Source organism: Choloepus didactylus, chromosome 6 (genome assembly GCF_015220235.1).
Source record: "Choloepus didactylus isolate mChoDid1 chromosome 6, mChoDid1.pri, whole genome shotgun sequence".
In the NCBI taxonomy this organism is placed as follows: Eukaryota; Metazoa; Chordata; class Mammalia; order Pilosa; family Megalonychidae; genus Choloepus; species Choloepus didactylus.
In genome coordinates this window covers 68,163,551-68,188,659 of record NC_051312.1, presented here as the reverse complement: position 1 = coordinate 68,188,659, position 25,109 = coordinate 68,163,551, and the positions used below count along the sequence as shown (strand labels likewise).

General features: G+C 41.0%; 2 protein-coding genes across 13 annotated transcripts in view; one reads left to right on the top strand and one right to left on the bottom strand.

The window, feature by feature from the left end:
* The window catches only part of ARNTL (aryl hydrocarbon receptor nuclear translocator like), a 112,690-nt gene extending 96,634 nt beyond the window's left edge, over nucleotides 1–16,056 (top strand). For 2 of the 12 annotated variants that reach the window (XM_037839902.1, XM_037839911.1), the window contains 8 exons: nucleotides 1,274–1,517; nucleotides 2,619–2,725; nucleotides 3,925–4,075; nucleotides 4,945–5,033; nucleotides 6,527–6,650; nucleotides 8,630–8,723; nucleotides 12,867–12,969; nucleotides 13,675–16,056. In XM_037839902.1, the coding sequence (XP_037695830.1) occupies nucleotides 1,274–1,517; nucleotides 2,619–2,725; nucleotides 3,925–4,075; nucleotides 4,945–5,033; nucleotides 6,527–6,650; nucleotides 8,630–8,723; nucleotides 12,867–12,969; nucleotides 13,675–13,835 (1,073 nt within the window). In that variant the 3' untranslated portion in view covers nucleotides 13,836–16,056. Of the gene's footprint in view, nucleotides 1–1,270; nucleotides 1,518–2,618; nucleotides 2,726–3,924; nucleotides 4,076–4,944; nucleotides 5,034–6,526; nucleotides 6,651–8,629; nucleotides 8,724–12,866; nucleotides 12,970–13,674 lie in introns of all 12 variants that reach the window. The other 10 variants (XM_037839901.1, XM_037839910.1, XM_037839904.1 and 7 more) reach the window with 8 other exon arrangements.
* Nucleotides 15,042–25,109, bottom strand: part of BTBD10 (BTB domain containing 10) — a 210,319-nt gene continuing 200,251 nt past the window's right edge. Inside the window, 1 exon segment of the mRNA XM_037839913.1 lies at nucleotides 15,042–16,167. Coding sequence (XP_037695841.1) covers nucleotides 15,857–16,167 — 311 coding nt within the window. The 3' untranslated portion in view covers nucleotides 15,042–15,856.

Sequence of the window (25,109 nt, the reverse complement as noted above, 5' to 3'; positions counted from 1 at the left end):
TAAATGACGCCACCATCCATTTGTTGTTCATGCTAGAGGCACCCTCACCCCCTGCCTCCCTCTGCTCCTGATCCAGTTAGTACATCCTGCCACAATGAATGCCATCCACAGAAGTTATCTGAGACCTGTTTATCCGTCTCTGTGTTTGCCATGATCACTGTCATCCAGGCTGCCATTAGCTGTCACCACATCTGGCTGTACCAGCAAGTTCTGCATGCTTCCCCCCTCCACACAGCAGCCAGAATGGTCTTCGTAAAAGCACATCTTTTCATCTCCTGTTTAAAACTCTTCATTGTTTCCCAGACCCAAAGCTTGGTAAACAGCTCACAAGGGTTTGTTGTTGAAATCCACAGGCCATCTATCCTTATGTGTTCAAATTAAAATCTTTCCCCCTTCTCCTCCAAAATATACCTCCTATTCTGTCTTCCCTGAGTCAGTGAAGACACTAGCATGCACCTAAGCCAGAAAAGGTAGAATCATCCTCATTTTCTATTTCTTTCCCTTAAGCCTGATATTCATACCAAATCCCAGTAGTTCCACCTCAGAAATGTCTCCTGTGCCCTTCCCCTCTCTTCCCCTCAGCTTCACTGCACAGCCATAGTTCAGTCCTCATCTCTCACTCTGTTGTTGCCAGTGGCATCTTAACCAGCCGTCCTCCCTCTGGTTTCTACACTTTTCCAGTTTGTGTGTCACTCTGCTCCTAGAGCACCCAAACCAATTCAATTTTGCTGTTTCCCCATTTAAATACCTTCAAAAGCTCTTCATTTCCTATCTGAAAAAGGCCAAGACATTTGTTAGCAAATAACCCAAGGCCCTTATAATCTGCGTCTTCACTGCCTTTCCGACCCTATATCCCTCTTCACGTCAACCAGGTGGAGCTCTTTGCTGTTTCCCGGGTAGGATATCCCTCTGTGCCTTTGTACATTCTCAGCCTTGGCACATTCTGTCCCCTTAAGCAGTGCTCATCCTTCTTGATCCACCTTCTAAATTGAATTTCCTGGGGAACCTTCCTCTCCTCACATAGATTTAGATACACCGTCTGGATTACGTAAAGCCTGTGCTATAACTGGCTCTACTAAGCACATATGACACTGGATGATGAGTATCTATTTTTCTGTCTGCCTCCTCTCACTAGATTCTCATTTCTGGAGAGTGAGGCCTTGTTTTATGTTTTTTGACTCCCTACTTACCACCTACCCACCCCGTAGGTTGCCTGTGCCTCCGTACCCTAAAGCCAGCACTGACACTAATCATGGATTTTCCTTTCTAGCAGATCGAAAAAGCTTCTGCACAATCCACAGCACAGGCTATTTGAAAAGCTGGCCACCCACAAAAATGGGGCTAGACGAAGACAATGAACCAGACAACGAGGGGTGTAACCTCAGCTGCCTTGTCGCAATCGGACGACTGCATTCTCACGTAGTTCCACAGCCAGTGAATGGGGAAATCAGGGTGAAACCTATGGAATATGTTTCTCGGCATGCAATAGATGGGAAGTTTGTTTTTGTAGACCAGAGGTAAGAATCTGCATGTTACCCCTGAGTAATAATGGTAGAAGAATTTCAACACCGGATAAAACAGAAAGAATGGGCCACCAGCTGGCTTTTCTAAGGATAGAGAAAGAGTAGAAAGTGATGGGGAGTCTCTGCTAAAAAGTGAGACTTACTAGAATATTATCATAAAGACAGAGAATTTTCTCTTTGTCATTCTTCAGCATGGAGAGGTGTTAGTTAAGGGGGGTAATTTGATGTTTCTGGTCCGAAGGGAAATAGTAAGCATAGCAGGTATCTGAACCTACAGAGTGCTCCAGGATAGTTACCCTGGCTGGAATTCTAAGACATAGGACTTAGGAAAGATGATGCAGTCCTGAACTGTCCAGTACAGTAGTCACGAGCCTCATATGACTATTTAAATTTAAATTTGATCAATTAAAATTAAAATGAAAAAAATTAATTCCTCAGTCTCCCTAACCATATTTCAGGTATTGTTCAAAAGCCTCATGTGGCTAGTGGCACAGTTATAGAACATTTTCATCATTGCAGAAAGCTCTGTTGGACAACGTTGGTCTAGTTCAACATCCTCATTTTATGGATGAGGAAACTGAGGCCTAGCCTGGGGACTGGGCTCCTCCAGGATTTACAATTTGGTAATAGACCTGGGTTGTCTCCCTTAAAAATAGTCACAGGTTAAGAATTTTTCTGGCTTTTAGAGATAGCCAGTAAATGATGGAAAAAAGAGAGCCACTTTCCAATGTCCTTACTGCCCCAGCTGCTGGAGCTACTGGTGTTTGGTTATCCTGATAAAAAGCAGGCAGTAAAAAAGAGAAGCTTGTACTGGCATTTAGAGTTCTACCACACTGTTATCTAATGTGGTTACCATTTTAAAACCTCCTAAATTATGATTTCTTGTGATAACAGGCCCTTTGAGGGGCTTGTTTCCATATGTTTTTATAGCCTTGACTACATTCTGATATCTGAAGAAAGAAAAGATCCACATAGTAAACTTTCTGAAAATCTACCCAGCTTTTTTGCCTCTAGCTTTGACAGGATTTATCTACTGTAACATTGGTGTTAATCATTGTAATGGCTTTTTTTCTTTTTAAAAAAATTCCCTTTTAGGGCAACAGCTATTTTGGCATATTTACCACAAGAACTTCTAGGCACATCATGTTACGAATATTTTCACCAAGATGACATAGGACATCTTGCAGAATGTCATAGGCAAGGTAAGCTGGGCTCTGTGAAAGGTCTTAAGTTAAACATGTCCCCTGCTTCTAAATTAGCCCACATAGCCTCCTGGAGGAATCTGTCCCCAGCCAACCCAGGAATCTTTAGGTCAGAACATTCATGAGGAATGGGGTCTGATGCTCTCAGCCACTGTTTGTCCCCTCACAGACTCTCCCACCCCTGACTGCCTGGTAGTACCCTGTACCTAGGCTGGAGCAGTTTCTGGAAGCATCTTTTTGTTCAGAGGGTTTAGCTGGACTCTAAAAATTTAGTGTGGCCAAACTGATCTGATCCTCTTTGCTAATAAAAACCTATACTGCCCCTAGCATTTTCCTTCTGAACTAATGGTGTGGCCCCATTGCAGCCTCCTTGGAGAGAAACCGATGTTAACCTGTTAAGTCACCCACTGCCACGGCCCTGGTTCAGGCCCTTGTGCCCTGCTGGTACTTGACACAGACTGCTGCCAGGGCGCCCTGCTGCCCCCCGCCCCCCCCAGCCCATCTGCCAGAGTTATCCTTAGCCCCTTACAGATCAAGCCTGATAATGTCACATCCCTGCTTAGAAACAAGCCCAGACACCTTCAGCTGGCATTCAGGCCCTCTACCTTCTGGCCCCAACCCACCTCCTCAGTTCCATCTCCCATCCCTGCCACCAGAGGCTCTGATCTCCTCCTCTGTGTAGGCTTCTCTTACTCTTCTCCTTGAGGCCAGCAGTCATCTCTTCTGTCTCCAGTGTGGGCACATGGAAGGTGCTCATTACGGGTTTGTTATATGAAAAAATGAGGTTTGAATAGGTGAGTGACCTCCATGTACTTGGATGTCCCAAAAATAAGATAAATGCTATACTGCACTCGGGCTTTGTGATGGGGAAAGAACATGCCCGTTTGGACAGTGCTTTCTCATTTGTGGGGGTTTACTTTGTACCTGATTCCAGTTAGGTTTCTAGGATGAAGTCAGTTATTCCCTGAAGTCTTAATTTCGTAGGCTCTAGAAAAATTGTTAGGTTTATAAATGAACTGAAAGGCTCTAAGTTAGACCCTCAGAAACAACCTGTTCTCTGCAGTGTTGACTACAGCTCCTTTGGTGTACCCAAGAGTGCTGGCATCGAAGCCTGGGTACCCTTAGCAAGTGGTGTTGGTCTCCCTGCTTAATAACATTTGTTTGAGGAAACAATATTCATGGTTTTTTTGCATTTTCAGTTTTACAGACGAGAGACAAGATCACAACTAATTGTTATAAATTTAAAATCAAAGATGGTTCTTTCATCACACTACGGAGTCGATGGTTCAGTTTCATGAACCCCTGGACCAAGGAAGTAGAATACATTGTCTCAACCAACACTGTTGTTTTGTAAGTGTTTTTTCTAATCTGGAAACTCCCTTGCTTCAAAGAGAGATGCCTTGGGCTCCTTCCAGGGGAAGAGGGTACAGGCCACAGCCAGTGTCACATTCTTTAATGCCATTATCCTCATATCCTCTGAAGCCTCAGAATTGGCATTAGCCAAAAAGGGTTGTTAGCAAAGGACAAGTTTCAATCCTCTGACCATGCACGCTCTGGCTTATGAATTTGCTCCAGGAAACAGGAACATTTCCTTTCAGATAAAGCACCCAGCCTTTGAATTTCACAGCCCCTACACATTGGGTATCCCCTTTTACTGCTACAGAAGGAAGGGCCAACAGTGCATAAAAGGCTCATGTAAGTACCAGCTCATACTGGCCTTGGCTGAGGATAGGTGGGTAGCTGTGCCCTCTAGGATGGTGGCCTGAGCACTGGCAGCTGGAATGCCACCTCAAAGGCTGCCACCTGCTAGGTGAGCAGGGGGAGGGGAGGAGCCTCCTCTTTGGCCAAGTTGGCTACCCACATCTCCCTCCCCATGGTGTCCAAACTCACCACCTGGTCATAGCTGAGCTAGACCAGAGTCAAGTGTGTAGCAGGCTGGCAGGAGAGGAAGTGCTATAGCAGTAGCAGTGGGCTGCTGCAGCTACTACCTCTGCTGGACTGTGTCCCACACAAATTAGGAAGGCCCCCACAGGCAGTGAGGGCAAAGGCCAGGATGCTGTCCCTCATGTTATCAAACAATAAGGAGACCTGTCCAGCCACTCAGAAAGACACTTCATTTTCTGGCCTGTTCAGGTCCAGAGTGGACACCGGCCAAGGTAAAAGGTGCATGGTTCTGAGCAGGCCTGACTCATGTTTCCTTATTGCTGGGATGTTCACAGAGCCAACGTCCTGGAAGGCGGGGACCCAACCTTCCCACAGCTCACAGCATCCCCCCACAGCATGGACAGCATGCTGCCCTCTGGAGAAGGTAACTATGCTTGCCCATCGAGAAGCTGCTTGTGGCCACCATACCTCCCCTGCCCCCCACCCCAACTATTCTGGATCCCCTGCCACACTATTCTGTGGAACAAAGGAGGCCTCAAGGGGATGAAGTGCTATTTTCCCCATGAGTACAAACGATGCTGTCATCTCACTTTCTCTGTCGAGCCTAGAATACCGGGAACTCTGCTTTGCTTTTCCCAAGGCTTCCTGGACTCTAGAAGCCCTTGAAATTGCAAACTCTGCATTGCTCTTACGCTTTCCTCCTCCAGTGTTGCCCAGTGGGCTGTGGAGTGAAGTGTTCTTTGGTGACTGCCACTGTTTGGGAGGAGGGGGTCTGTGCCATACCCCAGCAGAGCCTTCTCACTCACATGGCTTCAGTCCCCACTCCTCTATCAATGACTCCCCCATCCGCATCTCCAGCCCTGGTCTCCTCCTGAGCACTCCAGATCTCTCCAACTCCTCCCACACAGAGCCACCTGGAGTCTCCAAGGCACCTGAAATTCAGCATAGCCCAAACCAGTAACTCTGTACTCCCTCCATCTGATTGGTTGTTTAAGCCAGAAACCTTGTATTCTGCCTTTCCGCCATTATATCTAAACATGAAATCCTGTCCCCTCTTTTAACTTTCTGTCACAACTGCCAGTACTTAGCTCTCCTCATCTGTTGCCAGAATTATTACAAATAACTCCCTAACTCTAGTCACACTCTCTCCACCCTCCACTACAGGTAATTCTCCATGCAGTGGACTTTCTAATAATCCAACTCTAATTCAGTGCCTTTCCTGTGTGAAGTCCTTTGGCACTCCTTAACCCTCTCTGGAAACTGCCCAAGTCCTTTAGTGTGGCATTCAAGGCCCTTCATGATGATTGGCGTCTGCCTCTCCATTTCATCCATCACCCCTCATCGTCATTCATGATGAATTCCTCAGAGTAGTTGCCTCAGTGCTTTTGCACATGCTGGTCACTGTTCCTGGAATGCTTTTCCCTCCTTACCTCTCTGCCAAGCTAAGTTATACTCATCTCTCAAGACTCCGCTCCGAATTAGCCTCTTCCAGGAAGCTTTACCTGGCCTGGATGAGTTAGGTGCCCTGTGCTTACTTGTCAAATTTATCACAGTTTGCTCTGGCTGTTGTTTGTCATATCTGTCTCCCCTTTTAGACTGTGAGCTCCTTGAGGGCAGGGATCCTGATTCATCTCTGTAACTCTGATACTGTGTGTGACACATTGGTACTCCGTAAACATTTGTTGAGTGCATGAAGGGAATTAGATGTTTCACGTCAGTGCTTTGGCATCTGATCCTGGAAGGAAGCTTGAGCCTTTCCCTGCTGGAATGCCTTCTGGCCTCACTTGCTGACAAGCTTGGCTCTGTTGTTGCTCAAGGCACAACCCTGAGATTGAACCAGTGGATCATGGGATGAACTGGTTTTAATTTGACACATAATAGCATTTCTTCCTTGGTTTTCTCCTTTCCCACTCTCAGATTCCTTTGTTGTAGGTGGCCCAAAGAGGACACACCCCACTGTTCCAGGAATTCCAGGGGGAACCAGGGCTGGGGCAGGAAAAATAGGTCGAATGATTGCTGAGGAAATAATGGAAATCCACAGGCAAGTAACCTCTTCTACCTTTTTCCTTAACCCAGTGGTTTTTCAACCCAGGGTGTTCTGGTTTGCTAATGCTGCCATTACACAAAATACCAGAAATGGATTGGCTTTTATAAAGGGGATTTATTGGGTTACTGATTTACAGTTCTAAAGTAAAAGCATCCAATCTAAGGCATCAACAAGAGGATACCTTCACTGAAGAATGGCTGATGGCATCCAGAACACCTCTGTCAGCTGGGAAGGCAGATGGCTGGTGTCTGCTGGTCCTTCGCTTCAGGGTTGTGTTTCAAAATGGCTTTCTCCAAAATGTCTCTGGGCTTGTCTCTCTTAGCTTTGGCTCCTGTGCATGTAAGCATCTGGGGGTCCTCTCTTAGCTTCTCTATCTCTCAGCTCCTGTGCATTCTTGCTTGTTCTCCCAGGGCATTTCTTTCTAAGTCTCTGGGGGTCCTCTTAGCTTCTCCAGAGTAAACTCTGGGGTAGCATCTCCAAACATCTCCAAGCATCAGCATTCAACAGCCTGTCTCCAAAATGTCTCTCTAGCTTCTCTTGGGGCATTTTGTCCTCTCTACTTTCTGTTTGAGCTCTCTTTAAAGGAATCCAGGGATATAATTAAGACCCTCTTTATAGGAAGGAGCAGCAGAGGTATGATGGGAGATTGCTAAGAATACTAAGAAACAATGCTGAGCAGTCGGAAATGGAAGAAAATTATAGAACCTCATTTATTGTAGAAAGCTGAGTAGGCATCCAAAGTGTTGTGTTAAGCATTGTGTATGTTGGATGGAATAGGGAGATGATGGTGGGCAGACTTGATAACCCAGAAAAGAGGCCTGTCGTACAGTGATGATGCTGTCCAAAAGAGAAAGCAAGAATTTAAGAACTGATTAGATATTAAACATGAAATAAGGAATGATGCAAAGGTAATTCCAAGATAACCTGGAAAAACAGTGGTTTTGTAGACATAGTTGGTAAAAGTGGGAGATGCTCAGCAATTTTTCAGTAAGGAATTAGTAGCCATCTGTGTGTGCTAAGAGTACCTAAGTGTAGGGTTGTGTCCCACCTTTGAGGAGCTTATAAATCCAGGAGCGAGAGAAAGCTTATTCACTCACAGGTCTACAGAACTATGCAGTATAGGCCAAGAGCCAAAAGCCTCCTGTGTAGTGGAGGAAGGGTCCCTGGGTGACTGAAAGCGGCAATTATCCATGCCAGTGGTCAGAGCCTGGTGACCACACAGCTGTGGCCATTCTGTCCCTAAGCTCCAGTTCCAGTGCCAGGCTGTAACTTCCTTTCCTGAGGTACTTCAGCCTGACAAAAGTTTTTGTATATTTATAATCTTTCCCCCTGTTAACCTACTATGCTCAGAGATATGCTGCCTTAGAAAGCAGGGCCTACAGGCTACTTTCTAAGTGTGGCTGAGCCATCTGGCCTGGTGCCTTCCACTTCCTAAGATTATAATACAGGCTATACAGTGTTTTTAGGGAGGAAGCTATATCATTTGCTGTGGATTCCAGCTCATGGTACTAAAGATGCAGGTTGGATTTCTAAGATTCCTTCCAACCCTGAGATCTGGGTTGTGAGGAAATGGAACTCTGACCTTTTACTAGAAACCCACCAACCTGACTTGAACTCCAAACCCTAATACCAGGGCTATGTCAGTGAGAATGCTTGACTCTAGGATGTACATTCTAGATCAGGGGCCTATGGGCCAAATCCAGCTTCATGACTTATTTTGGTAAATAGTTTTTTTGGAACGCAGCCATACTTTTGTTTATGAATTGTATATGGCCACTTTCAAGCTATAGCAGCAGAGTTGAGTTGTGACTGTACAGCCTGCAAAGTCTAAAATAGTTACCATCTGGCCCTTTACAGAGTTTGCCAATCCCTGTTCTAGATCTTCATCCTTCTCATCCCCAGCTCAACAAAACTCACATGCCCCACTAAAAAAAAAAAAAGGCAATGTAACTAACTCCTCTATTTTCTGACAGGATAAGAGGGTCATCGCCTTCCAGCTGTGGCTCCAGCCCATTGAACATCACAAGCACACCTCCTCCTGATGTCTCTTCTCCAGGAGGCAAGAAGGTGAGGCTGGTGACTCTCAGGCTAAGGCCCTTCTTACTCTAGGGGCCTTTTGCTTAAGTTCAGAAAGGTGGGGAGTAGGGATATATAATTACAATTGTGACTGAGTGCTGTCAAAGGTAGAGGGCTCCAACGTTGCTAAATAAATTGGAACAGTTTTTCCTCCTTGAAGGAAATGCACCTGTGTAAGGCTGGGTACAGAGTGCACTGGTAGAGCAAGGGAGGCTTGCTGACATCCTTAGAGGATTTGTTCCATGTGAGTAGAGGGAAGGCAGAAGAACACTCTTAAGGAATGGGGAGCTGTCAGTCCATTTCATTGAGGGAGCAATCCAGGAGAGCTCCCAAGAGGAAGGATTAGTGAGTACCTCACACACAAAATATCTACTTCTCTGCCAGGAATTTTCAAGGGAGAAAATACTAGTAAAGTCTAAGGCAGACACTGGAAATGGTAATAACAACAGCAATTCTTTGGAAGTCAGGCAGAGTATTCTCTTTTGCAACTGCAGAATACTCGGGGACCCGCTGCCTGGGTATCATACCTGTGATGTGATGGCACTGGGCAGAAGTAGTTGATCAATTGGCAGCCCTCAAGAGAAACTGGCTAGAAGACAAGACTAAAAATAGTTTAGAAACCACTCATTGGTTCTCATCTTTGTTAGCAAAATTACAAGCCCAGGCCCATGTTAATTGAAAATCATAAGTCTATATATAGTGCCTGATGTTAATGTAGATTAGGACAGCCCAAGTGCCAGCATCTTTGCACATGAATTCCTTACCCCACCATCTCCCAAGACACATACAGAGAGAAGATTAGTATTTTCCTTATGCAGGACTCCTGGCACACAAATTGTACCAAGCAAAGCAAAGGTTTTCAAAACTCAGCTCAGAGGCTCAGGTTACCAAGATTTATGGTACTGTGGGATGGTACAGGGGCTGGGGCAGTTGGTGAAGAGAGAGGATAAGGTCAGGATTTTTGCTTTTCTAGAAAGGCTTTACTTCTGTTTTATATAACAGTCTTCTGCAAAGTTTATATTTGGAAAAGGTTTTGCACCCACCTAAATAGGTTTGAAAGTCAGTAAATTAATAGAGCATGGTGAAAGTAAGACAGACCTGGGTTTGAAGCCTGGCTTTGCCATGTGCTAGCTATATGACTTTGTACAATTTTTACTCCTTCATTTTCTTTATAATGGGGCTAAAGTTACCTATTTCCAAGGTTAAGTGACAAATAAATGAGATAATGTGAAAGTGCCTGGCCTTCAGTAACAACCCAGAAAATGTCATTGTTAGATGAAGCCTGAACTAAGTATCCTCACCCGCTGCTTGCAGGCTGTACCTCTGTTACACCCTTGGGTCCTTCCTCCCATATTTGATTCATTATCACCTTAAGAGTGCTCTCTCCTTCTCTGCTTCATAATTCAGTTCTTAGGCACTTGACTTCCAGATATTTCCAAGAATCCCACTATGTTTTCAAAGGTTATCACTCCAGTATAGTGCTTAAATATTCCTCAGGAAACTTTCATATACTTTCTCTCATTGATCCTTGTAACTCTATAGGTGGCAAAACCCAAGCTCCCAAAATACAATCCAGGTCTGTTAACTTCTGATTCTTTTGTCAACAAATGCCAGAAATCCAAAACTGTGCTCTGTGTCACAAAGCCCTGAGTATTTTCAAGGCATTTATGATTTTTTTTTCCCTTTTCTTTGAACTTATAAAATAGGTCTGGGAGAAGAAATTCTGAGTACATTCTCTTATGAGTTCTCAGCAGCAGGACTTACAGTGTTAAAAATGATGGCAGCATTAAATAGTACATTAGATCTACATGATTAAAGGTTGCCCCATGCTTCCAGCCCTTCCCAGTCATGTCCAAACTTGGCAGGTCCAAAAATGAACCATTTAACCTGCCAGTTGTTTCAGGCAAGATCAAGCTAAAAGGAAAGGCTAAGTCAGCCTCACTTGTTCCCAGGAGAATATGGACACCCAGATGCACTAAGGCAAGTGATAAAGCAGCAGTTCTAAGTACGGTCTGTGGTCTCCTGGGGGGGATATAAGACCTTTTAAGGGGTTTGCAAGGTCAAAACTATTTCACAGAAATGCTAAAACATTATGTATTTTTTTCCCACTGTGTTGATAAGTGCACTGGTAGTACAAGCACAATATTGGGTAAAACTGCTGCTACTTTAGCACAATTCAAAGCAGTGGCACCAGACTCGTATCAGTAATCATCATATTCCTCACTGCCACATTCACAACATATATACATAAACCGATTAATTTTAAAGCCAGTTTCATTTAAGAATGTCCTGAATGAAGCAGTCAAGATCATCACTTTTATAAAATCCTTGAGTAAACATCTTTTTAATATTCTATGTGACAGAATGGGAAGTAAGCGTAAAGCACTTCTGCGTACTGAAGTATGATGTTTGTCTCTAGGAAAAGCACTTGTATGACTAAGAGCTGAACTAACTACTTTTTTTATGGGACACCATTTTTACTGTAACAAACTATAATTATTCAGACTTCGGTATTTAGCATGTATTTTCTTGAAAATGAAAAACGTGCTGTCACTTTAAGGAGAACAACTGATAGTATTTGTTGCCAATGATAAAATTTGAGCTTTCAAGAAAAATTAAGAATTTCTAGAAAACTTGTGTTTGCCACTTTGAGCTCAACAGCTTCCCAAAAACTAAAAAGATTTTTCTGAAGAAATAGGTGATATTAACAAAGGTGATGTTTTGATGTAGTATAATGAAATGAGTCAACATTTGGAAGATAAACATGACTTAGTGAACCAATATTTTCCAAATGACCAATGCAGGGTGTTTCAAAATCATGCAGAGCTAAAAGACCCATCCTAAGTGCCAAGAACATAACAGAGTACAAAGGCATTCAGTGATACTGGTTTCAGAATCCACATTACAACCAACTTTAAGAAACTGCCACCTGTTGGGTTTTGATGTAACATCAAAGAAAAATACCACAGCTATCTGAAGAAGCTATTAAAATATTGCCTCTCTTTTCCAACCACTTATCTGTGGGAGGCTAGATTTTCTTCATACTTCACCAAAACAAATCAAAACACCCACGTGTTTGAATAGATAAACAGATAAGTGAATCCAGCTGTCTTCTATATAAGGTAGACTTTAAATCTGCAAACGTGAAACAATGACACTCTTCTAATTTTTTGTTTTGGAAAATAGTTGTCATTAAAATGTTTATGATTTATTATATGTAATGGATTTATTATATTTTAAAAATTTATTTTTCATTTCAAATGTAGTAAGTATTGATGAATATAACCTACATAAACAAAGTTCTTTGGAGTCCTCAACTTAAGAATGTAAAGGGGTCCCGACATGAAAAAGTTGGATTACTTAGGAGATAATGAAAGTAGGCTTGCCACCTACTGGCAAGCCCTTAAGTTTCTGCCTCTCCTGAAATCCTGCAGCTACCAAACTGCTCACCTAATCATTTCCAAATACTTCTCAAAAGATGTTCTCCTGAGATAATTGGGCGTGAGGGTGGGGTGGAGGAATGGATGGTCACTTTGAAACAAAAAGTTCTGCTTTTGAGGAGTAGTGGCCTATCTTAAGAACTTAAACCACAGGTTAAGTTGGCAACCTGTGGTATACCTGTGATGAGATTTCCTTGTAGTGTTTTGTTGTTAATTTGTGACTCCTCAGAGCTGTGTCTCTTCACAGCTTGTTAACGGCTCCGCTTATTTATTTGTTCTTCAGCAACATCTGTTGCTATAAGATGTTTTACTCCCTTACAGGGGAACTGCCCAGCTGGGCTCATTGAGGTTTAGTCCTTGGCCTTAAAGAAACATGTGGGCAGCATAAGCCAAGGTAATTAAATGCTCCGGGGATTTTATTCAGCCTTTAAATTGCCTGTGTGGGCTGAACTGAATAAAGAGAAAACAATAGTTTGAGGGTGAGGTTTCTTCCTTAATATGACCATTCCTAATGCTGCCTTGTTTGACATCATCCAATAGGAATCTTCCAAACTGAAGCCATTTGAAACTTTTTTCCCCACCTTCCTCTTTCTCAAATGCTTCATTTTCTTTGTGACATTACACATAATGATTCTGATTGAAAATTCCATTTAAGAATGGAACACTTCATATTTTTTTTCTCTTTTGTTTGTAGATTTTAAATGGAGGGACCCCAGACATTCCTTCCAGTGGCCTACTACCAGGGCAGGCTCAGGAGAACCCAGGTTATCCTTATTCTGATAGTTCCTCTATTCTTGGTAAGTGGCATCATTATTCATTTCCATTGCAATGGGCTTGCAAAACATCTGGTAGAAAGTTAGCTTAGTCCTAGATAAATTTAATAAGAACAAAATAAAGCTTTAAAATTTGTTTAAGCCTCTACTTCAAAGTTGACTTTAATGGTTGAATTCTGGTGGGGGTCTGAGTTTATGTCCCAGGACCTCAAGAGGACAGCAGTCTTCACAGGCTTTCCTACAATGCAGGGCACCTCTTAGAGACAGCTGCTGAAGGCTAAGAGAAAAAGCAGTTAAAACCTAGAAGGGAGATTAATAAGCATTTCAGAGGGTATTAAAAGTCATTAAGTGATGAAGAGTTTGCTTCGCTCTACCCACCTATTTTTTCCTCTACTTTTCTTTCTAGATCTTTTTTTTTCCTTATCTTTCCCTCTCTATTTGTCTTTCTCCATAACTTGGTTATCTCAGTATATTAAAATGAGGTCAACTCAAATACTTTTAATATTTAATGAATTTTAAGCACTTTTTTATTTTTTAAAAGTTGGTTCTTTCCTCTGAGAAACACCAAAATTAGGAAAAACAAACTATTGCAATGCAGCCTTAAAAAGCCTCTCTCACTCTACTGTGAAATAAAACTTTCTTATTGAAAAGTGTGTTTAGGACTTGTTTAGAAAAGTTAAACATGTTTGGTATTTTTCACCACTGACCAGTCTTTATCTCCTCCCACAGGTGAGAACCCCCACATAGGAATAGACATGATAGACAACGACCAAGGCTCAAGTAGTCCCAGTAATGATGAAGCAGCAATGGCTGTCATCATGAGCCTTTTGGAAGCAGATGCTGGGCTGGGTGGTCCTGTTGACTTTAGCGACTTGCCATGGCCACTGTAAACACTACATGTTGCTTTAGCAACAGCGACAGTATCAAAGTGCATTACTGGTGGAGTTTTACAGTCTGTGAAGATTACTGGATAAGGAGAGAACAGCTTTTATGTACTGTGTTCATAAAAGCCATCTCAGAGCCATTGATACAAGTCAATCTTACTATGTGTAACTTCAGACAAAGTGGAACTAAGCCTGCTCCAGTGTTTCCTCATCATTGATTATTGGGCTAGCTGTGGATAGCTTGCATTAATTGTATATTTTGGATTCTGTTTGTGTTGAATTTTTTAATCATTGCGCACAGAAGCATCATTGGTAGCTTTTATATGCAAATAATCATTTCAGATGTATGGTGTTTTTACACTACAAAGGAGTCCCCATGTGGATATTATTTCTTATACTAATTGTATCATAAAGCCGTTTATTCTTCCTTGTAAGAATCCTTTACTATAAATATGGGTTATAGTATAATGTATTAGTTAAATATTTTTAATAAATGTTTCCCTTGTTCTATAAATACTGTTCACGCTGCAAATAATTAGGAAAAAACTTTACATGCTACCTCCAATTTCTGTAATATGTGTTTAAAGGTGATCCATGCCAATAACGACATTGCCAGTGCCTTTCTGAACAATTCTGGAACTTAACATATTCCTCATGCTAGAGCTTACCTGTATTGTTAAAAGAGTTAATTTCCAAATGGTTGCAATTTTATGTGAGAGCAGAGTTGTTACTGCATAAACACATTTCAAATCCTCTGAAATTATAAATTCAAGATTAGATGTAATGAATTGGTCTTATAACCAATTAAGTGACCCCAGACCCACAGCACCTAAATATTTCTGCTTTCTTCTCTGATTGGGCCACAAAATATTTTTTAAAATAGCATTTGTATGAATAATTTGCTAAGCCTGAGCAGCAGAGTATAATGGAAAAAGCACCAAACCAGTGTCAGAAATTGGTTCTATGTAACCTAAAGTCGTTCCACCCTTTATATCAGGTTAGAATAGAAAATGCTCATTCTTTTCAGCTCTAATATGTTTTGAATTAATAGTATATTTTACAGTTACTAAGGTATCTGCCTCATCATACATTTACCAAATTGGAATCTCCTGAGCTAGTATTTGGTTTCTAGTTAGGCTTACATCAATAAGAAAGGAAATCTGTGAATTATGAGACTAAAAAATCTGATCAAAGCGGCTATAAAGTTGGTCATTAACATTAAAACAATGGAATTTTATTTTGATGAAAAACTGGAGTTTACAATCATTTAGTAAATGAAGAGCAAACACTTCATTTTCCTAGCTCATAACACTTAAGAAAAAACTCATTAGTAAATAAATATCTGTGAACAGATTAAGGGTAAGGCAGACTGGATAATAAACCACCTCTGATGGTTACACTCCCTGCATATGACTCACTATAAAAGGGTGAAAACAGCACTGGAGATATCTGAACTGATACGGGCATTGATCACATCCTAATCACTCAAATAAGCCCAATGATACTCATTTGTGCTCATCAGTGGGCAACAAACTATATACATTTTACTGAAGGAATACTTTGATAGAAGCACTTGTTTAAGTTATATTGTGCATCACACCAACAAAAATGGCTTAAACAGTTCAATTTAGCCACCATTTATAAAGTGCTATATATAATAATCTGCATTTTATCTGGGATGTGACCAATGTCAATCTAGACTGAAAGTACTCCAGCTGCAAATTTCCACCTCTTCTGAAAAAGATCTAGATGTGTGAAAAAGGACTGTCCCCCATTCAAAAAATCAATTTCACAAACCTACTGGTAAACAAATACATTTATATAACTGGAACCTCAGAATACTAGAGTTGTACACATATTAAAAACCATTTGGCTTCCTTTGGTCTTTCAAAAAAGCCTACACTGCAATATCCTAAACATTGTTATGTGCATCTCACAATGAAGAAGAGTGGCCTTGCAGTGCAGAATGAGGAGAGTACAACATCACTGTAAAGAGTAGCATGCTACGGTTTCAAGGAACATCAGCATCACAGCATTGGATTCTGTCCATCAGGATCAAGGTCATTGTTGCCAGAAGGGGGATGGACAGGGAGACTATCCAGCTCATCCACTTGTGGAGTTGGGTGCATGACTACTAGCTGATCCTGGGGAATGTCTGCGGCAGCTGCTGCAAGGTTGGTGATGGATTTACTCTTCACACACTGAAAGTCTACATGCCGACTCTTTCCTTCTTCCTTCTCCCAGGACATTCGAATAAAGGGTCTTTGGACATAGTTGTAAATCACTTCTGGGCGGCCTCCAGGCCTTTTCTTTACTTTTTCTTTGTAGGTAGGATAACCTGGGGAGAGAGAAGTTTTAAAAACAGAGGGGAGAGAGAGAGAGAGAGAGAGAGAGAGAGAGAGAGAGAGAGAGAGAGAGAGACACACACACACACACACACACACACACACACACACACACACCCCTCACCCAGTTTAGCCTAAGCTTTTCTGCTTTAGCTTTCAAACAAACAGAAATTAAAACAAGGAGAAAAACCAGTACTCCATCCACTGGTCATAAATTCAATGGCCAGAAACTGAAATCCTACTAATGTAATTCACAAAACCTTCCACCATCCTCTCAGCTACTCTTACACCAATCACTAGGAAAACATTCTTAAGGTGGGAGTTGAGGGGATGGGTCTGAAATAACAATGGTGTGTAATCTGGTGCAGATCTTGGAACCTAATGTCCCAGAGCCCTTCTCTTCATGGGATTATCTTTCCTCAATGCCTGCAATTTACTGACAGATTAATGTTCACTTTCCTTAAACCTAAATCTCATCTTTATATTGCTTGGGTTTTTCTTCCACCCCCTCTCCTTTTTAAGTGATGAAGAGCTATGTAGCTCTTCAGCGTCACTGGTTTTAGATTCTTCCCTACCTAAATCAGCAAAGCCAATATTTTACCCTCCTATATTATTTTAATTTTACTACTCCCAACTAAACAGTTCATGCAAATTGGCAGTTCCAAACCAGCCTCCTCTGATTAACTACACCTTCCTCCTTTTGGAATAATAATCACTAAAACAACCAGTAAGGAAAATTTTCATTTATTTACCAGTATGGCAAGTCTCCAAAGATATACTCGTATAAATGATTACAAATCCCTTCCCTCCTCCCTAGTAGCAAGAATTGCCAGTTTCAAATGGGATGGCAAACATTTTCCGCAAAGGGCCAAAGAGTAAATATTTCAGGCTTATGGGCTTCATGGTTTCTATTGCAACTACTAAACTCTGCCAATGTAAAGTGAAAGCAGCCACAGACAATACATACATGATTTACCATGTCTATGTTCCAATAACACAAAATCAGGCAGTGGGCCAGATTTGGCCTCTGGGCCACAGTTTGCCATAGTTAGACCATAGTTAGGAATAAAAAGGAAGGCCTCACATAGTAAGGGCCCAATTCACGATTATTACATAAAAGAATGTAGGTAGGCATCATTGATAGCATATTCAGCCATATGGGGTGTTTGGGTGTGTATGTGGTGTGGATAGGGGAGAGTGCAGAGGCAGGCAGGGCTAAAAATCTTCTGAAGACCTCTGGTATAATGGTGACTCCATTTCACACTTCCAGTCAATTACCATCTGAAGGGTAGCACCAGAGATCAGAAAAGTCCATCTCTATTCTCTTGTCCTTGATCCCTCCTGGGCTATTAGGAAATTTTCAAAATTTCCATCTCATCCTATTCCAATCTGTCCTCCACGCAAAATTACCTCTCTAAGACAAATGTAATCGTATTACATCCTTGCTTAAACAGCCAATGGTTAACTGCTTACAGAAGGTCCATACTCCCTAGCCTGGTATACAAGGCTTTTCACAACCTGGTTCCAACTTACTTAATCTCACCTACCATCGCACTGTATTCTCTCTAACCCTACAGCTCTCAAATGTCCTGGCCACATTAAACTTTTTGCTTTTCTCTAAACATACTTTGGTGCTTTTACACATGGTGTTCTCCCACCCATTTCTCTACCATGGCCACCCCAACTCCTACCAGAGTTAAGCACTCACATTTTATGCTCCATAGCACTCCTGTTATAACAATACTTACAGCACTAAATTGTAATTACCCTTTTATATGCCTGACTTTCTTATCTAAACAGTGAATTCCTATATGGCAGAACCAGTGTCTTTATCTCTGTACCCCTGATGCCTAGCACAGTGCCTGATACACTGAGGTACTAAGCAAATATCTGAGCAATGAATGAATATCAGGATACATCAGTTGCAAGCAATAACCTCTCTGTAGACAGCCACCTTATTGAAGAGTAACATTTTTTTTCCTTTAAAAGTAGAGTAAAATAAAGCCTGTACCTGGCTTCCAGATTTACCAGGTTATTCATTCAATAGGTAATGGTTTGGCAGCTATTATGACCTAAAGGAAGTTGCGGTCTATTGGAGGTGATGCAATTGTTCATAAGCTCAAAGAACATCCAAAATAGCAATTGTATGTACTGTAAGATTAAAATGTTAAGACCATGGTGGAGGCTTAAAAGGTCCAGAAGAGAAAAAAGATTACAATGAGCTAAAATTGTCAAAAAAGTCTTCTTGTAGGCCTTTCTTGAGCTGGATCTTAGTCAATAAGCAAGGCTGGGATGTGCAGAAACAAGGGAGGGCAATGTAGGCGGAGAGAATATCATTCTAAGGACAGAAAGATAAAGTGAAAGGTAAGCTACAATTGTGTGATAAATATATCACACACCTACCTGACTGACGATTGACCTTGCCCCTGCCCTCCTCCTTAGACATCCCTGCCCGTAACACCTTGGAAGCATGCTGAGCTTTGGATGCTATAACCTTGAGGGCAGACCCCCAGAGCGCATCTTGTTTTGAGAAAAGTGCATATACCAAGGTGTTTTCCCCGTACTTGCTCATAAGCCCCTAGCACTTAGCCACCTTTTCTTCCTCAACCACATATAATCTGTAGAGCTGGTGCCATAGGCCCAGACATATTCAAGTGAACTTCTTGCCATCTTGCTGTCTGTTGTCAGATAGCTGCAGCTCTCTGTACATAAGTTCCCCTAATAAATGCTTTTGGAGTGATCACCCTGGTGGTTAGTGCTTCCTTCCTCAGAATCTCAAGTGGCCCCGTGTAGGGCAATTTGGAGCAGTCCCAGGCTGGGTCTTCTCCTATTTCTTCTGGGGCAAGTCCTGCTGCTGGTTTAGCAGAACACAACAATAAGATGTGTTTTAGGAGACCCTGAGGCAGGTCTAAGTGGAGCAGAGGGTCTGTATTGGAGAAAAGTAGGTGGTAACGTTAGAAGATAGATTCAGGACAGATGAGGGAGGCCCTTCAATAAATTATACCTTTATTAAATGAAGAGAAATTCAAGATTTTTTTCAAGCTCAGGTTGTTAAAATCTTGCAGAGAACAAAATTTTGCACATAGGTCCAGAATGCCATATTTGGGAAACCAGGGTTTAGATACAGAGATGAACAGTGATAAGAGCCAACCCTACTATGATCTCACCACTCCTGCCTGAGGATGAAGAAGATAGTGTCATCCACAATCCCATCAAAGTAAAGACTTCATCACTCAGTCTTGAACTTCTAATATTCTGTGGCAACTGTAATTCAGGTTTTCTTTTCATAAATATCAGGGTCTAAGTCTTAGCCAAGTACTCTGGCAAAAAAAGTTCAGAACAAGGTTCCTAATGATGGGACTAAGGCCATCTCTAATATGGCCTGCTAGATGGAGCAGCAAACCCTACCAGTTAACTGCCTCCAGAACCCAAGTCCTATGAGAGAGAGAGAATGTTGTTCTACAAAAGAACAGATAAGCAAACAAAATTAAAAAAAAAAAAAAAAAACCCCAAAGAACTGTTTTTCAGTGAAATCACAGTGTGGAGAATGATTTAGGTAGGAGTTATTTGTATTTTCTCAGCCTCCTCTCCCAACACTTCTTTGTTGAATGTCCACCACCCAAGCAATCCTGCTTATAATTAAATAGAATAAGCCTTAGGTAGGCCCAACTATAGCAACATGTGAATGTGAATACGGTACAATAGAAGTATTTACAAAAATCCTTCCCAGTTCTATAGTCTATCATTCCGCCTCATATAGCCAATTTCTCCCCTGTCCTCCCTTATACACCAAGACAATCTAGTGCTCACAAGAATCAACATATTTAATATCTAATAACTGGACTCCTTTTCAGGGACTTTGGATTATGAAGGAAGAGGTGTGGAAAAGGGGGGGAAGTAACAAAATGACTAAATTGGAAATCTGAAATTTTTTTCTTTTATCCCAGAAAAATCTCAAACTTCTACTGGAATTGAGGTAATTCCATTTATTTTTTTCAAGAAGAAAAAATTAGAGACTTGATGGGAAGATACAGATTTTGGTCCACATAATCAGTTTGGAAAAGAAAAGTATGCCTCATCATCTAGAAACACTTACTGAAGAAAAAATAAAATAGCCAGATTAGTTACTGTCCTACCAAGGTCAAGCCCAATTTATCCAAGTTTGTGGTACACAGGCAAATAATGTTGTATATTGCCTCTTTTTAAAAATGTCAATTTAATTGTAATATTTCAAAACTGCTCCCAGGCTTTGAAATCACAGAGGCTTGGGTTCAATTTGTGGCTCTGCTGTATTCCAATGAAACCTTAAATAAGTTATTTATCCTCTTGAAGCTTCACTTTCTTTCTCTAAAAAATGGAGAACATGTAGGGTAACCAAATAGTTTCAAGTGATGGGGGAAGCTCTACTTTACAAAATATCACCAGCTAATAAATGTAGAAGGAATGATAAAAATAATCAAAGATTAGAAATAAATGAAATAGAGAACAGAAAAACAATTGAGAGAATAAACAAAACAAAAAGTCCTTTGAAAAAATGACAAACCATTAGCTAGACTGATAGAAAAAGAGAAAAATGCAAATAACTAAAATGAGAAAGGAAAATACCATTACTGACCTTACAGAAATAAAAAGATTATAAGAGATTATAAGAGAATATTACAAACAATTGTACGCCAACAAACTAGCCAATACAGGTGTACCTCATTTTACTGTGTTTCAGAGATACTGCATTTTTTACAAACTGAAGGATTGTGGCAAACCTGTGTCAAGCATGTCTATTGGTGCCATATTTCCATTTCCAACAGCATGTGCTTACACTTTCATGTCTCTTTGTCATATTTTGTTTATTCGTGTGACATTTAACACTTTTTCATTATTATTATATTTGTTATGGTGACCTAAAATTGTTTTGGGGTGCCACAAAACATGCCCAAACAAGACAGCGAACTTGATAAATATTGTGTGTCTTCTGACTGCTCCACTGATGGCTGTTCCCGATTTCTCTCCCTCTTCTGAGGCCTTCCTGTTGCCTGAGACACAACAATCTTGAAATTAGGCTAATTAAAATGCTACAATGGCCTTTAAGAGTTCAAGTGAAAGGAAGAGTCACACATCTCTCACCTCAAATCAAAAGCTAGAAATGACTAAACTTAGTAAGAAAGGCATGCTGAAAGCCAAGACAGGCCAAAAGCTAGACCTCTTGCGCCACACATTAGCCAAGTTGTGAATGCAAAGGAAAAGTTTTTGAAGGAAATTAAAAGTGCTACTCCAGTGAACACATCAAAGTGAAACAGCCTTATCGCTTAAATGGAGAAAGTTGTCATACCTAGATAGAAGATAAAACGAGCCACAACATTCCTTTAAGCCAAAACCTAATCCAGAGCAAGGCCCTAACTCTATTAATTTCTGTGGAAGACGAGAGGAGTGAGGAACTGCAGAAGAAAAGTTTGAAGCTACTAGAGGTTGGCTCATGAGGTTTAAGAAAAGAAGCTGTCTCCATTAGTGCAAGGTGAAGCAGCAAGTGCTGATGTAGAAGCTGCAGCAACTTATCCTGAAAATCTAGCTAAGAAAACTGATGAAGATTGCTACACTAAACAACAGATTTTCAATGTAGACGAAACAGCCTTATATCTGAAGAAGATGCCATCTAGGACTTTCATAGTTAGAGAGGAGAAGTAAACATCTGGCTTCAAAGCTTCAAAGAAGAGGCTGACGTCGCTCTTGTTAAGAGTTAATGCAGCTGGTGACTTAAAGCTGAAGCCAATGCTCACTTACCATTCTGAAAATCCTAGGGCTCTTAAGAATTATGCTAAATCTACTCTGCCTTTGTTCTAGAAATGAACAACAAAGCCTGGACGACAGCACATCTGTTTACAACATAGTTTGCTGAATATTTTAAGCCCACTATTGAGACCTACTGCTCAGAAAAGAAGATTCCTTTCAAAATATTACTGCTCACTGACAATTCACCTGGTCACTCAAGAGCTCTGATGGAGATATATGATGAGATTAATGTTGTTTTCATGCCTGCTAACACAACATTCATTCTGTAGCCCATGGATCAAGTAATAATCACAACTTTCAAGTCTTATTCTTTAAGAAATACATTTTGTAAGGCTATAGCTGCCTTAGATAGTGATTCCTCTGGTGGATCTGGATAAAATAAACTGAAAACCTTCTGGAAAGGATACACCATTCTAGGTGCCATTAAGGGCATGCATGATTCATGAGATGAAGTCAAAGTATCTACATTCACAGGAGTTTAAAAGAAGTTGATGTCAGCCCTCATGGATGACTTTGAGCGTTTAAGATGTCAGTGGAGGAGGTAACTGCAGATGTGGAAAGAGCAAGAGAACTAGAATTAGAAGTGGAGCCTAAGCTGTGACTGAATTGCTGCAATCTCATGATAAAACTCTAACAGATGAGTTGTTGCTTCTTATGGACGAGCAAAGAAAGAAAGTGGTTTCTTGAGATGGAATCTACTCCTGCTGAAGATGCTGTGAGCATTGTTGAAATGACAACAGAGGATTTAGAATATTACACAAACTTAGTTGATAAAGCAGCAGCAGCAAGGTTGAGAGGATTGACTCCAATTTTGAAAGAAGTTCTACTGTGGATAAAATGCTTTCAAACAGCATCACATGCTACAGAGAAATCTTTCATGAAAGGAAGACTTAAAAGATGCAGCAAACTTCATTACTGTCTTATTTTAAGAAATTGCCACAGCCACTCCAACTTTCAGCAACAACCACCCTGATTAGTTAGCAACCATCAACATCTAGGAAAGACCCTCCACCAGCAAAAAGATTATGATCTACTGAAGGCTTGATGACAGTTACCATTTTTTAGACATAAAGTATTTTAAATTAAGGTATGTACATTGTTTTTTTAATTCAATTTTATTGAGATAAATTCGCATACCATACAATCATCCAAAGTGATGTACATTGTTTTTTTAGACAAAATGCTACTGCACACTTCCAGACAACAGTATAGTACATATAGAACTTTTAGATGCACTAGGAAACCAAAAATAATTTGTGTGACTTGCTTTATTGTGGTGGTCTGGGACCAAACCCACAATATCGCTGAGGTATGCCTGTACAAAATGAATTGAAAAATTCCTAGAAATATATTAATTACCCAACTGACTCAAGAAGAAATAGAAAACATCAATAAACCTATAACAAGTACAGAGATTCAATTAATAATCAAAAACTTTCCACCAAAGAAAAGTCCAGGACCAGATGCCTTCACTTGTGAATTCTACCAAACATTTAAAGAGGAATTAATACCAATCCTTCTCAAACTCTCCCAAAGAATTTAAGAGGAGGGAACACTTCCTAATTCATTGTATGAGGCCAACATTACTCTGATACCAAAGCCTGGTAAAGACATTACAAGAAACAAAAATTACAGATGAACCTCTCTTATGAATATAGATGCAAAAATCCTTAACAAAATACTAGCAAGCAAATCCAACAGCTTATTAAAAAGATTATGACAAGTGGGATTCAGTCCAGAAATGCAAGGGTGGTTCTACAGATGAAAATCAATTAACATAATACATTGCATAAAGAGAATGAAGGAAAAAAACAAATATTTCCTTTTATTTTCTCAAGAAATGCAGATTTTCTCAACAGATGCAGAAAAGGCATTTGACAAAATCCAGCACCCACTCATGATTAAAAACACTCAGAAAAGTGGGGATAGAAGGAAACTTTCTCAACATGATAAAGCCATTTTTCAAAAAGTTTAAGAAGTAAAACTAACTCTATCTATCTGCAGATGACATGATCTTATATACAGGATATCCAAAGGAATCTACAAGAAAACTATTAGATGAATTCAACTAATAAATGAATTCAGCAAAGTGTCAACGCACAAGATCAATACCAAAAAAACCCAATTCTGTTCCTATACACTAGCAATGACCAATCAAAGGAGAAAATTAAGAAGACAATTCCATTTACAATAGCATAAAAATAATTACATATCTAGGAAAAATTTAACTAGGGATACAAAAGGCTTGAATTCTGATGTGGTGGTATACAGCTGTATATATTCTGGAAAAAACATGTTCTTAAATTTAATCCGGTGGAGGCGGGGCAAGATGGCAAACTGGTGAGCTGTATGTTTTAGTTACTCCTCCAGGAAAGTAGGTAGAAAGCCAAGAACTGCGTGGACTGGACACCACAGAGCAATCTGACTTTGGGCATACTTCATACAACACTCATGAAAACGTGGAACTGCTGAGATCAGCGAAATCTGTAAGTTTTTGCGGCCAGGGGACCCGCGCCCCTCCCTGACAGGCTCAGTCCCGGGGGAGGAGGGGCTGTCAGCTCCGGGAAGGAGAAGGGAGAACTGCAGTGGCAGCCCTTATCGGAAACTCATTCTACTGATTCAAACTCCAACCATAGATAGACTGAGACCAGACACCAGAGAATCTGAGAGCAGCCAGCCCAGCAGAGAGGAGACAGGCATAGAAAAAAAACAACACGAAAAACTCCAAAATAAAAGCGGAGGATTTTTGGAGTTCTGGTGAACATAGAAAGGGGAAGGGCCCTGAGGCGCATATGCAAATCCTGAAGAAAAGCTGATCTCTCTGCCCTGTGGACCTTTCCTTAATGGCCCTGGTTGCTTTGTCTCTTAGCATTTCAATAACCCATTAGATCTCTGAGGAGGGCCCTTTTTTTTTTTTTTTTTTTAAATCCTTTTTTCTTTTTCTAAAACAATTACTCTAAGAAGCCCAATACAGAAAGCTTCAAAGACTTGCTATTAGGGCAGCTCAAGTCAAGAGCAGAACTAGGAGATCTCTGAGACAAAACGCAATAATCCAGTGGCTGAGAAAATTCACTAAACACCACAACTTCCCAAGAAAAGGGGGGTGTCCGCTCACAGCCATCATCCTGGTGGACAGGAAACACTCCTGCCC